Below are 13478 nucleotides of genomic sequence, written 5' to 3'. Positions count from 1 at the left end.
TCTCTCCTCATCCAGAGCATAAAAGAATGAAGAAAACCAAAGACATATGGAAACAATTAGTCCAAGGGACTGGTACACCATGCAATCCTCAGCCTATACGACTATGAGACCAGAAGAACTAGATGGTGCCTGGCTACCGCTGTCAACCAACCACTCAGAGGGGGATCTATGTAGGAGACCCTGGAAAGACTGGAAGAACAATGTGGAACAAAACTCAAATTAAAAAAAACAAAGGGACCAGGTTTGCTGGTCTGATAGAACCTGGTGGAACCACTGAGATTATGGCCCCTAGCTGCCCTTTAGGTCTGGAATTGAAGCCACTCCCGTGGCTTCCAGCCAAACAACACAGGCATAGGAGCTGAACATTTACGTTAAGTAGATACACTCCTTGGAAGATCGATTGTGGGAGAATAGAAGGGTTGTGTATGCACAGGGAGACAGCTCAGGGGGCAGGAGTGCATGGGAGGGAAGGACACAGGGAAGAGGTAACTAGGGGAGTAAGTGGGAGGGGGGTGTTGCATTGTGGGAAATCACAGTCAATGTAATGAAACAAAGTGTATGTGAAATACTATATGGAAAATGTATTTGCTCTGTAAACTTTCACCCAAACACAATAAAATTTTTTTAAAAATAGAGAAACTAAATAATAATAGCAATATTTTATTGTGTTTTTCCTTACCCAGTAGTTTAGGTTTGCCTTCAATTTCTACACAAGTCACTCTGTAGCACTGGTTACCTTACTTCTTCACAACGCATGAGCGTCCCCCTCATTTCTGCCGCGGATGTCCTGTTTCCGTTCATCTAGTTTTCTGTCCCTTACATTCTCATCCCTGTTTAAAGTCATTGTTGTCCATTTGGCTTCAAAGGCGATTTTTAAAGAGAGCACAACACTCACAGGTGAATTCATCATGTACGTATTTATTTAGCCAACAGCTATTTAGCTACCAGGTGATCTCAGGGGTTAGTTTCGGATCCAGGTTTGAAGAGCATCTACGAGCAATAGTGTCCAGTCTCAACCAGTCCAATACATCAGGTTTTGCTTTTTTTTTTTTAGGAATTTGAGGTTCTGTTCCACAGTTCTCTCCCATTCTATCAGGGCCCATCTATTGTAGCCCTGATTAGAACAGCCCACGCCGGTGGTCTTGCTTTAACTCCAGTGCCTGTGGTAATCGCTTAGACAGTCAACCAGCAAATGTTTACTGAACACCTACTACGTGTCGGATCCCATCTTAGGCACTAAGCACGCAGCAGTGAACAGGCACAGAGCACTTGCGCTCGAATGGCTGGCACACCTAAGCGGGTCTATACACATTTTGCAACTAATCAATGAAAGACAAAATGAATGCCTGTATCTAGCCAGGAGCCTTGATGGCGGTAGAACGCTCGGCTCCTAACCGGAAAACCGGCGGTTAGAACCCACCAGCTGCTTGGCAGCGGGGTGGGGGGAAAGGTGAAGCTGTCAGCTTCTGCAAAGATTTACAACCTTAGAAACCCGAAGGGGCAGTTCTACTCTGTCCTATTGGGGCCCTGTGAGTCGGGATCAACTAGGCGGTCAGGGGTTGAGTTGGGTTGCGTTTGCTGTCCAGTCAGCAGTTCTCACTCTGTCTATTCTGTTAAAAGGAATTCAAACCCGTTCGAGTAGCAGCACCCCTAAGAGCCACCGAGACAGATTTAATCATCTTTAGGTGATACCAATATCTGAAAATCGAGATGTTCATGCAAGGTAACCACTGTCTTCGAGTAGATTCCGACTCCTAGCGACCCTAGAGGACAGAGAACTGCCCCACAGGGTTTCCAAGGCTGTCAATCTTTGACGGAAGCAGAAGGCCTCATCTGGCTCCCCCCGAGCGGCTGGTGGGTTCCAAACACTGACCTTTTGGTTAACAGCCCAATGCCTGAACCACAGCACCCTCAGAGCTCCCTATGCCACGTAAAGAGGTCATTTTGGGGGACAGCGGGAGCTCGGCTTCGTCTTCGCCCGCAGCGTCCGGTTAAAGGTGGCATCCGCCAGGTTTAACGCGACCAGCTCGGAATTGCACAAAGCAAATTTCCGGGCTCCGGAGGCGGGCAGACTCAGGAGAGCGGCGCGACCTCCGGGGCCGGGTCGAACCATCTGTGCCGGGGGGGGGGGAGTAGGTCTGCTCTGCGCCGTCAGGCGCCGGGGCCAAGGGAAGTGTGAGGACGGGCGCCCTGGGCTCCTTGCCCACGCTGCGCCCAGGAGGGCTGGCTGTGCCTGGGCCTGGCAGGAGCCGCGGGTGGGGACCTGCGCCGCGCGCGGGAGTCCATCCCCCCCACACAGTGGATTCTTCCGCAACAATCGGGGACCTACGTTACCAGGAGCGCCGCGGCGCGGCGGACACGAGCCAGGCACTTCCGGGCACGGCTCCTGGGTAGGAAGGGTAGATGGCTGGGCCGCGTCCGGTGGGAGCGCGGCTGGAGTCCCTGCTCTGCCTCTCGCCTCACCCTCAGCTCCACGCCTCCCAAGACCGCCCGACTTACAGGGACCGCCTTGCTCTGCTGCTATCCTCATGGCGGACAAGAAACTGGTGGTGGTTTTTGGCGCCACAGGTAAGCGAGACCTCCAACTCCTGGTCCAGGGGTCGAAACGGGGACCCGAGGACAGGGAGCCGCTCGGCCGACGACCGGGCGGGCTTAGTCTTGCGGCCCCGCAGCTTCGAGTGCAGCCTGGGTGAGATGGCAGGAACCCCACACCCGGGATGGGACGATGAGGACGCAGATTCTTTTTTTTTTTTTTTTTAATTAATTTTTTAAAATTGTGCTTTGGGTGAAAGTTTCCCGAGCAGATTCCTTTTCCATTCAACAGCTCATACACATTTTGTTTCAGGACACTGATTGCAATCCCGCTCTTCTTCCAACTTGCTGTGGCTACCTTTTTCCTGTGTCCTTCTTTCCTATGCATTCCTGCCCTCTGAGCCGTCTCTCCGTGCAGATACGGCCCTTCTCACCTCCCATGGTTGGTGGTTCTAAGGAGTGTACCTGCCTGGTGTAAGGTTCACCTTACATGCCTGTTTGGCTAAAAGCCACGGGAATGAGTTGAATCCCAGGTCCAAAGGATGCCTAGGGGCCTTAGTCTGGTATTTCACCAGTCTCTATCAGACCAGCAAGCCTGGTCTTTTTATGATTTTCTGTTTTGTTCCACATTTTCCTCCCACTCTATCCAGATCTCCTGTTTGGACCCCTTTCTGAGTCTTTGGCAGTGGTAGCGAGGCACCATCGAATCCTTTTGGCCTCTGGGTCATGTAGGCTGAGATTTCTTTGGTCCAGATGTTTCCACTCATCTTTGATTTTCTTCTGAGCAGATTCCTTTTTCATGTTTGGAGTTTAATTAACTTCTTTGAATAGGTAGTCCTTGCCCATGATAGACAATTAAATTTCCTTCCCACCTCTGTTCTGCTCCCCTCCCCTCCACCCATTACTGTTAACCTAGTTCTTCCATTCTACCAAATGGATTGTTGTTGCTGTTGTTTGCCATCGAGTCGGCCCCGACTCCTAGCGACCCCTCCTTGGGTTTCCGAGGCAGTTATCACTACGGAAGTAGGATTGCCCAACCTTCCTTCCGAGGAGTGGCTGGTGGGTTTGAACCGCCAGCCTCCTGGTTAGCAGTCAAGTGCCTTGGCACTATGCTACCAGAGCTCCTACCAAATGGATTAGATATATCTAAATAGATTTTTTTTTTAAGGGTGGTGTAGTGCTTTGTTCTTTCCACGCACACACATATGTATTGCTTTCCTGTCTCTCTGGATTAGTTTCGTTAGATTTGCTTATTCTGGACATTTCACATACAAGGAATCATACGCTATGTGGCCTTCTGTGTCTGGCCTGTTTCATGTTTTTAGGGTTTGTTCATGTCGTAGCGTGTATCAGTGGTTCATCCCTCTTTATGGCTGAATAATCTTCCATTTTTCAAAGTAGTTTTTAAAAAATGTAAGATGTATGCTTGAGAGCTCTGGTGGCGTAGTGCCTAAGGCATATGACTGCTAACCAGAAGGTTCAAATCCACCAGCCACTCCTCGGAAGGAAGGTTGGGCAATCTGCTTTCATAGTGATACCACCTCAGAATCCCAAGGAGGGGTTGCTATGAGGGTGGATTCAACTCCATGGCAGTGAGTTTGGTTTTTTCGTTTTTAAGATGTATGCAGTGCCTAAGGCACTTGACTGCTAACCAGAAGGCTGGCGGTTCAAACCCACCAGCCATTCCTCGGAAGGAAGATGGGGCAATCTACTTCTGTAGTGATACTGCCTCGGAAACCCAAGGAGGGGTCTCCATGAGTTGGGTCCGACTCGACGGCACATAACAACAACAACAACATGTTTATACATACATGTTTCACATGGATGAAACCTGAAAACATTATGGTAAGTCAAAGACCAAACTCAACTGTCATCAAGTTGATTCCAACTCATGGCAGCTCCATAGAGTTCCCAAGGCTGTAAAATTTTATGGAAACAGAGCTTCATCTTCCTCCCACTGAGCGGCTAGTGGGTTCAAACCACTGACCTTTTGGTTAGCAGCTGAATGCCTTAACCATCGCACCGCCAGAGCTCCTTAAATGAAAGATGCCAATCACAAAGAGTCACATATGATTCTGTTTATCTGAACTGTCTGGAATAAGGGTGGTGCAGGACCAGGCGGTTTTTTCGCTCTGTTGTGCATAGATCACTATGAGTCTGAGTTTACCTGAAGGCACCTAACAACAGAGATAGGAAATTGATTAGTGGTTGCTAGGGTCTGGGGCAGGGCTGGGGGGAAATGGAGAGAGACTGCTCATGGGGACTGAATTTCTTTTTTGGTGTCATGCAGATGTTCTAAATTGATTGTGGTGATGGCTGCCCCACTGCTATTCATAAGGTTTTCACTGGCCAATGTATTCAGAAGTAGACTGCCAAGTTCTTTGTGGTCTGTCTTAGTCCGGAAGCACCATTGAAACCTGCCCACCACGGGTGACCCTGCTGGTATTTGAATTACCGTTGGCACAGCTTCCAGCATCACGCAAGCCACCACAGCATGGCAAACTGACAGACTGAGTGGGGGTGGGAATATACTAAAGTCTACCCAATTGTATCCTTTCAATGAGTTACCTGCCTGCCAGGTGAACTATATGTGAATAAAGCTGTTATATTTTTAAAGGTGTGAGTGGGGTTTAATGTGAAGAATTCATGGGGTTTCTCGCTGTGATAGAACATCCCCTTCGGGAGCTTTCCCCTGGGGGGTTTCTCAGGAACCTTGACCCTGGAGGCCTTTCTGACTCTGCAGGTGCCCAGGGGGGCTCAGTAGCGCGGACACTCCTGGAAGATGGGACGTTCAGGGTACGAGTGGTGACCCGGGACCCTGGGCAGCAGGCAGCGAAGGCACTGAGGCTGCAAGGTGCAGAAGTGGTGCAGGGAGACCAGGATGATGAGGCCAGCATGGAGCGCGCCTTGACCGGGGCTTTCGCCACCTTCATCGTGACCAATTACTGGGAGAACCTCAGCCAGGAGCAGGAGGTCAAGCAGGTGAGGGCAGGTGGGAGGCTGCTGGGAGGGTGGGACTAGAAGCAGGGCATCTTACGAGGGCGTCTGGGTCTTCAGCTGGTCCCGGGGAGGCAGCTCAGCTTGCCACAACAGTGGACCACTGTGTGCCTTCTGTCCCTTCCATGAAGTCGTCCCAGACTGATGAGGGTGGGGTGCTGCTCCTTTCTTATCAGTGGCTTAAAATAATACCATTCACAAGATAGAGAAAAAAAACCACTGGATTGAGACTCATGAGCCTCAAATTTAAGACCTCCCCAAATTCTTCCAGAATTCCTGGTGCGGCTTTGGACGTGTAGCTCTGGTCCTTGTTTTCCTCCTCTGTCCCTAAAGGGACGTTGGACTAGGCCATGGTTTCTTTTTAGCTTTGAACCTTTCTTCAAGAGCAGTGGAAGCCCACGACAGAGGGGGACAGAGACAACTTCTGGTTGTCACAGATCTCATTTCTCGTCCTGACGACCTGTGTTCGTTTCCTAGGGCTGCTGGAACACAGTGCCACACCCTTGGTGGCTTAAAACAACAGAACTGTGTTCTCTCACAGATTTGGAAGCTTGAAGTGTGGAATCAAGGTGTCCACAGGCCTGTGCTCCCTCCAGTGGCTCTGGGGCAGAATCCTTCCCTGCCTCTTCCAACCTCTGCCCCCATCTTTTCATGGTCTCCTCCATGTCTTCTGTCTCTTAGAAGGATACTTGTCAGGGATTTAGGGTCCACCTGAGAATCCAAGATGGTTTCATCTTGAGATCCTTAACTCATTTACATCTGCAAATATCAGATGTGTCACATTCCAGATGCCACACTCACAGGTTCTAGAGGTTAGGACATGGACATAGCTTTTTAGGAGGCCGCCATTAGATGGTAGGTGGTATTGTTCCCATTTACTGATGAGGTCAGAGTGGTTTAAGTAACTTGACCTGGATCACACAGTCAGTACACTGCAGAGCTTGGCTTAGAACCCGAGCAGCTGGTGTGTTTAATCATTGAGTGGTAGCACCTCCACAGTTAAGCTTCTGGGACTTTCCAAGGAAGGAGTCTTGGCACTGTGGCCAGGATGGTCTCTCAGGCCAGGCAGAGAGGGGAAGCTTCTGTGCTAGTTGATCTACCCACCCTCACATACTGCACACGGCTGGGCTACGATTGAGCACACAAAGTACTCAAAACCAAACCAACCCACTGCCATAGAGGCAATTCCAACTCATAGTGACCCTGTGGTAGTTCAGTTTATATGTCAACTTGGCTGGGCCTGGTTCAGTGGCTGGGCAGCTGGATGTAGTTTTTCCCCATGATGAGATTGGCAATCATCTCCATGGTGGAATCTACTGGGAACAGCTGAGTAGCTGCCTTAGGGAATGTGGTCTGTTTCCTGTATATAAGCAGAAGCCTTGGGAGATGGTCTCTAGCCTGTGGCACACTTGGACCCTGCATGTAGTCGTGTTGTTGCTCAGCAGCCTGCTATGCTCTGCTGACCTTGGGACTTACAATGGACTTAAGTTAATGGCCTGCCATGTGGTTTGGTAACATTGGGACTGGGCCTTTTTACTTGTCAGCCTTGGGGCTGCTCAGCCTCAGCAGCCAGCAGCTGTCTGAGTGACGAAATGCCTCTAGCTCCAGTGGGCCAGGAGCAGGAAACAGAGCTGGACCCCAAGGTTGAGGGGCTTTCACTCTAGAACCTGGCACTTTGAACTTGGACTTAAAGCCTCCAAATTATAAGAATAAACTTGTTTGTTAAGGCCATCCCATTTGTGGTATATTCTTGTCAGAACAGCACTAGATAACCAGAACAGACCTACATTGGGTTTCCAAGGCTGTAAGTCTTTATAGGAAGTAGGTTGCCCTATCTTCTCTCGGCAGGGCAGCTGGTGGGTTTGAATGGCTGATCTTCTCATTGACAGCCCCAAAGCCTTACCCACTATGCCACCAGATCTCTAAGGGACACCAAACCCACAGCTGTTGAAAGGAAACAAGGACCTTCTGCCAAAGCTCACAGAGAAAGCCTTCCCCTAGAGCTGGCATCCTGAATTTGGACTTGTAGCCTCCTAACCCATGAGAGAATAAATCTGTTAAAGGCCTCCACTTGTGGTATTTCTGTTACAGCAACACTAGAGACCTGAGATGGGGATCCGTGTCCTTCCTCTCAGCCTCGTGGTTTCTCCTTTTCCACCCACCAGGGAAAGCTGCTGGCTGATGTGGCCAGGCGCCTGGGCCTTGGCTACGTGGTCCTAGACCTGAGATGGGGATCCGTGTCCTTCCTCTGAGCCTCGTGGTTTCTCCTTTCCTACCCACCAGGGAAAGCTGCTGGCTGATCTGGCCAAGCGCCTGGGCCTTGGCTACGTGGTCTACAGCGGCCTGGAGAACATCAAGAAGCTGACGGGTGGGAAACTGGCTGCTGGCCATTTCGACGGCAAAGGCGAGGTAGAGGAGTACTTCCGGGACATTGGCGTTCCCATGACCAGCGTGCGGCTGCCCTGCTACTTCGAGAACCTCTTATCCTACTTCCTGCCCCAGAAAGCCCCTGATGGAAAGAGCTACTTGCTGAGTGAGTGCCCCTCCTGGTGCATCTGTGCCCATGCTCTGGTGGGATGCACTTCCTCTCTTGTGACGCTGCAGGGTGGCATAAAATGTGCTTGTTGTCGAGGGTCTGTGTTCGAGCCCTGGCCCTCATGTTCGGTCTGTGACTCTGAGCAAGTGATTTAACCTCGCTGGGCCTCTGCTTCCTTTTCTATGAAATGGGCGTAGCAAGGACGTTCACAGAGGGGCGATGAGAAAGTCGGCCAATGGAGGCTCCACCACGCACTGTCAGCTGCAAACCTTTACAGAAATCAGCACCATTATTGTTCCATGAAGGTGCCTTGGTGGTGCAGTGGTTAAGCCTCGGCTGTTAACCAGAAGGTCATCGGTTTAAACCCTCCAGCCACTCTGCAGGAAGACGAGGCAGCCCACTTCCATAAAGATGACTGCTCTGGAAACCCTACAGCGCAGTTCCACTCTGTCCTCAAGGGGCGCTGTGAGTTGGAATCCACTCCACTGGGGTGGTTTTGGTTTGGGCTTGCTTTCACAAAGATTGACAGCCTCTGGAGCGCTTCCACTCTGTCCTCGAGGGGCGCTGTGAGTCGGAATCGACTTGACGGCAGTGGGTTGTGACTTCCTCTAAAAGATGTGGAAGACCTGGCCAGTTGTAGATGTCATAGAGTAGAGCAGGTCTTTCTTAGTACACACTTGCAGATCAGGAAACAGGGCCCAAATGCACAGACTTCAGCTTGAATGGGACCCTAGAAGGCTCATCTTCTGCTGCTTGGCTCAGTGGATTAGAGCGAGATACCCCAAAGGCCCGAGGTGGAGGGGTCAGGGTGCTTATCTAACCACACGGCCACTGCATACACACCGCTCCCCCTCACACAAGGGCAAGTCAGGAGTTGCCACTGAGCCAGGGGAGAGTCCTGCTGCCTGGTGAGCAGAGCCTCGTCCTACTGACAGCACGTGGGCACTGCCCTTGATAGATGGCAAAGCTGCATTTGAGGCTATAAGCCCAGTCCTGCCTGTGAGTTGGAGCTCCATTCTCAAAGCTCCCTGGTTGATCTCAGCAGGCAGCCACCAAAAAACCAAACCAAACTCACTGCCGTCGCATCAGATCAAACTCATAGCGACCCCTCCTTGGGTTTCTGAGGCAGTATCACTGTGGAAGTAGATTGCCCAACCTTCCTTCCGAGGAGTAGCTGATGGGTTTGAACCGCCAGCCTCCTGGTTAGCAGTCAAATGCCTTAGGTACTATGCCACCAGAGCTCCCACAGGCAGCCATGGAGACCCTTTTTATTGATGAAACAATGGAAGGCCAGAGGTGCCCTGGCAGGGTCTCGTCTGGCCTTTTTTTTTCAAACTAACAAACATGGGGGTCTAGAGGCAGCTGGGTCCCAGGGACCAAGGGCAGCCCTGGAGGCAGGCAGAGCTTGTTTGTCGTAGCTCCGCCGCCTGCTGTTCTGTGAACATCAGATCACTTCCATTCTCAGAGCCTGTTACCTCACTTCTCCTGTGGGTGCAAGGACTGTACCCACTGCACAGGACTTTTTCTTTCATTGTGATTTGGGTGAAAGTTTACAAACCAAATTCATTCTCCATTCAACGGTTCATTCACAGTTTGTTTCCTGACGTTGACTGTAATCCCCACAGTGTAACGGCTCTTTTCCTGCTTCCTCCCTGTGGTTACCTTTTCCCTGTGTGCTGCTTTTCTATGTATTCCTGCCCTCTGAGCTGTCTCCCTGTGTAAACACCGCCCTTCTCATCACCCGTGGTTGATCTCAGGAACGTACCTACCTGGTATAATTGTTCTTGTAGGCATGTCTGTTGTTTGGCTGGAATTTAAGTCGTCTGGCCTCTTGGACAACACTGTTGTGCTTCTACGTCATCTGCAGAGCCGCCACGTAGAATGCAGTTGTTCCTTAATTCAGCAGACACTTCCTGAGCATCTGCTGTGCCCTGCGTGGGGGTGGTGGTGTTAGGTGCCATTGGTGACCCTGTGTACTACAGAACAGAACACTGCCTGGCCGTGCAACATTCTCACAATCCTGGCTATACTTGAGCCTATCACTGGAGCCACTATGTGGCTTTTGCTTTTTCTTCCCCTTTTTTGCTGACCCTCCACTTTACCACGCGTGATATCCTTCTCCAGGGAATGGTCTCTTCTGACAACATGACCAAAGTAGGTGAGAGGAAGTCTGGCCATTCTCGCTTCCAAGGAGCATTCTGGCTGCACTTCTTCCAGGTCGGATTTGGTCACTCTTCTGGCAGTCCGTGGTATCTTCATTATTTTTCTCCAACACTGTAATTCAAAGACATCAACTCTTCTTTGGTCTTCCTTATTCATTATCCAGATTTCACATGCATATGAGGCAATTGAAAATACCATGGCTTGGGTTAGGGGCACCTTAGTCATCAAAGTGACATCTTTGCTGCTCAGCACTTTAAAGAGGTCTTTTGCAGCAGATTTGCTCAGTGCAGTATGACATCTGCTTTCTTGACTGCTGCTTCCATGGGTGTTGATTGTGGATCCAAGTAATATGAAATCTTTAACAACTTCAATCTTTTCTCCATTTATCGTGATGCTGCTTATTGGTCCATTTGTGAGGATTTTCATTTTCTCTATGTTGAGATATAATCCATACTGCACACTGTAGTCTTCAATCTTCATCTGTAAGTGCTTCAAGTCGTCTTCATTTTCAGTAAACAAGGTTGTGACATTCCTCCAATCCTGATGCCGGGTTCTTCATTTTTCTGCATGCTGCCTGGCTAACCACACATTCCTGCTAGTGCAGTTAGCACTTGGGACACATGTCCCCAGGTTTCCAGCCTTCAGGAACTCAGTCCATGACAGGATACACCAGGGTGATGTCCTGTGATCCAGACCTATTCTTGGCGGCACTTTCGGAGGTGTTTCCTGTCTCTTCTCCTTTGTTCCTGTGCTCAGCCCTGAGAGGGTGGCAGCCAAGGGCTCTTGTGCCCATTCTGAGAGCAGAAACTCCGCCTCAGCTTGTTTAAACGACATGCCTCAGGCGGCAGAGCTGGCAGGCGGCAGAGCACAGACCGCATGCCACTGTCCTGACCCTTCCTCCCACCATTTCTCCTACGTGCCACCATTAGGTGTTGTCAGCCATGCCCGAGTCTACCATGGACAGATGTGCAGCTGATGGTGGGAAATCTTGCTTCAGCTACATAAAGGGCACTGGACGAGCCAGCGTCTGTCACACGGGGCACGTGCCAACACATCTCCTTTTCCCTCACAGGCCTGCCCATGGGTGACATCCCCATGGATGGGATGGCTGTGGCGGACCTGGGTCCGGTGGTGCTCAGCTTGCTGAAGGCGCCAGAACAGCATGTTGGCCAAGACATTGGGCTGAGTACCTGCAGGCACACCGCGGGGGAGTATGCTGCCCTCCTCTCCAAGCACACCGGCAAGACTGTGCGTGATGCCAAGGTGGGCCCCTTCTTCCCTAGCCAGGTGCTGAGGTCCCGGCTCCTGCCAGGGGAGTCAGCAGCCTCAGTTAGCGGCTTCTAACTCCTACAGGGGTTTTTTGGGGTATTGGGAGCAGTATCTCCAGGACTGCCCCATCCCTCTTTGAAGGTCAATCTCTATTCTCATATTGGCCAACATTTATGCCTTGCTGTTCTAGAGAGCTAAGCAGGGCCAGAGAGTGGAATTTCTGGCAGAAGCATTTTGATGGAGTGTGGAAAGGTTTCCAGGAAGAGGGAACAGGAGGAGCCGAGGGAAAGAGGCTGAATACACAGGAGATAGTGGGCTCCTTGTGGGATGTGACTGGAGGGGAGGGAAGGGTCCTGATCCCCGACCCTGGCCAGAGTTGGCGGGAAGCCCACTGGGCCCTCCTCTCTCCTGCTGACCCTCATTCTTCCTATGCAGACCCCACCCTGTGTCTGGGCTCCCCCAGACTTTGTTTCTAACTTTGTCGTTCCCATCCTGACAGGAAGACACATTAATAGACTCCTCCTCCAGCCCCACCCAGATCCAGGTAGAGCAGTGATGGGGCAGAGGGAGTGGTTAGAACAGATCAGACTCCCAGACTCTGATCCTGGGACCAGCCCTTAACACCCACCTGTGTGTGACCTTGGGCCCATTCCCTGACTCCTCTGTGCCTCAGTTCTCTTCCCTCTGTAAAATGGATGTGTTCATGGTACCCACCTCCTAGAGCTGTGGTGATTGAATGAAACAGTGTAAAAGCTTTCTTAGCACAGTGCATAGCACAGCAAATGGGGGTGGTTACTATTTAATGGAGCCTAGTGGGACAGTGGTTATGTGCTTGGCTGCTAACCAAGAGATCAACAGTTCCAACCACAAGCCACTCTGTGGGAGAACAATGAGGCAGTCTGCTTCTGTACAGACTGACAGCCTTGGAAACCCTGTGGGACAGTTCCACTGTGTCCCCTAAAGTCACCACTATAAGTTGGAATTGATTGGACAGCAGTGGGTTTGGTCTTTGTAGTATTTTTAATTTCTTTTTTTTAAAAAAAAAAGGAAATGCCAGAGATTGGCTGTGGAAGGTTGGAGTATGAGGCTGAGGGATTGAGATTCAGTTCAGTAGGGACGGGGAGCAGCTTTGGTTTCAGAGTAAGAAAGCAATGGGAGATTTCTGATTCAGGACTGGCACATTTTCTGTGTCCCAATCTTGAGAGATGGGTATAAACTGACCCGAAGCATGCCAATGGGTCGGCCGGAACAGTGGGCTCCAAATTTCCACCTTTTTAGAATCGTTTTCTAAAAATGAATGAGCTGCTGTGGAGGACGCCAGTAGGCAACCGACATGCAAACAGTGGGGTTTGGGAGCAGGTTGGGAGGGGGGGCTCTGAGCCACCCAGCCTCCCACCGCCTCACCGGGGTGCTGCCTGCTGACTTAGTAACAGGCTGCCCTCTGCTTCCAGACGACTCCAGAGGAATATGAGAAGCTGGGCTTCCCTGGGGCCCGGGACCTGGCCAACATGTTCCGTTTCTATGCCCTGAAACCCGATCGCAACATCGAATTGACCCTGAGACTCAACCCCAAGGCCAGGAGCCTGGACCAGTGGTTGGAGCAGCACAAGGAGGACTTTGCTGGGCTGTGACCGCCTGCCTCTCGAACCCGAGTCTGGGGAGGAGGGAGGTACAGGGTCACAATTATCCTGTTTTGTGTTTTTTTAAAAAAAGTTTAAAAAATATAGGCCATTGTTCTTGCAGGTGGGTTCCCAAAGAAAGGGGCCTTGTTTCTGGGATGTTGGCTAGGGTAGCAGCTGCTGGACTACCAACAGCATTCAAACTCAAATGTGGGGAACCAGGCAGTCTGGTCACCTCCCTTCCCTGCAATAAAAGGGCGTTGGGGCAGGTGGCCTGGGAGTCTGGGCATCCTGAGTATGCTGGTATAAATTAGTCACACGTGACGAAGCTTCTGACAGTGGCCTTGAGAGTCCATTTCCAT

At 50.9% G+C, this 13478-nt stretch overlaps 1 protein-coding gene across 1 annotated transcript; it reads left to right on the top strand.

The window, feature by feature from the left end:
• Positions 1–2528: 2528 nt before the first annotated feature.
• Positions 2529–13128, top strand: NMRAL1 (NmrA like redox sensor 1). Its single transcript, XM_007939587.2, has 5 exons — positions 2529–2568; positions 5276–5514; positions 7813–8062; positions 11301–11491; positions 12949–13128. Exons 1-5 carry the CDS (start codon positions 2529–2531, stop codon positions 13126–13128), a joined length of 900 nt encoding a protein of 299 aa, XP_007937778.1.
• The last annotated feature ends 350 nt before the right edge of the window (positions 13129–13478 follow it).

Source organism: Orycteropus afer, unplaced genomic scaffold (genome assembly GCF_000298275.1).
Source record: "Orycteropus afer afer isolate SDZICR_OR568_19922 unplaced genomic scaffold, OryAfe1.0 scaffold00061, whole genome shotgun sequence".
Classification (NCBI taxonomy): domain Eukaryota; kingdom Metazoa; phylum Chordata; class Mammalia; order Tubulidentata; family Orycteropodidae; genus Orycteropus; species Orycteropus afer.
This window is presented reverse-complemented; position numbering and strand designations above follow the sequence as displayed.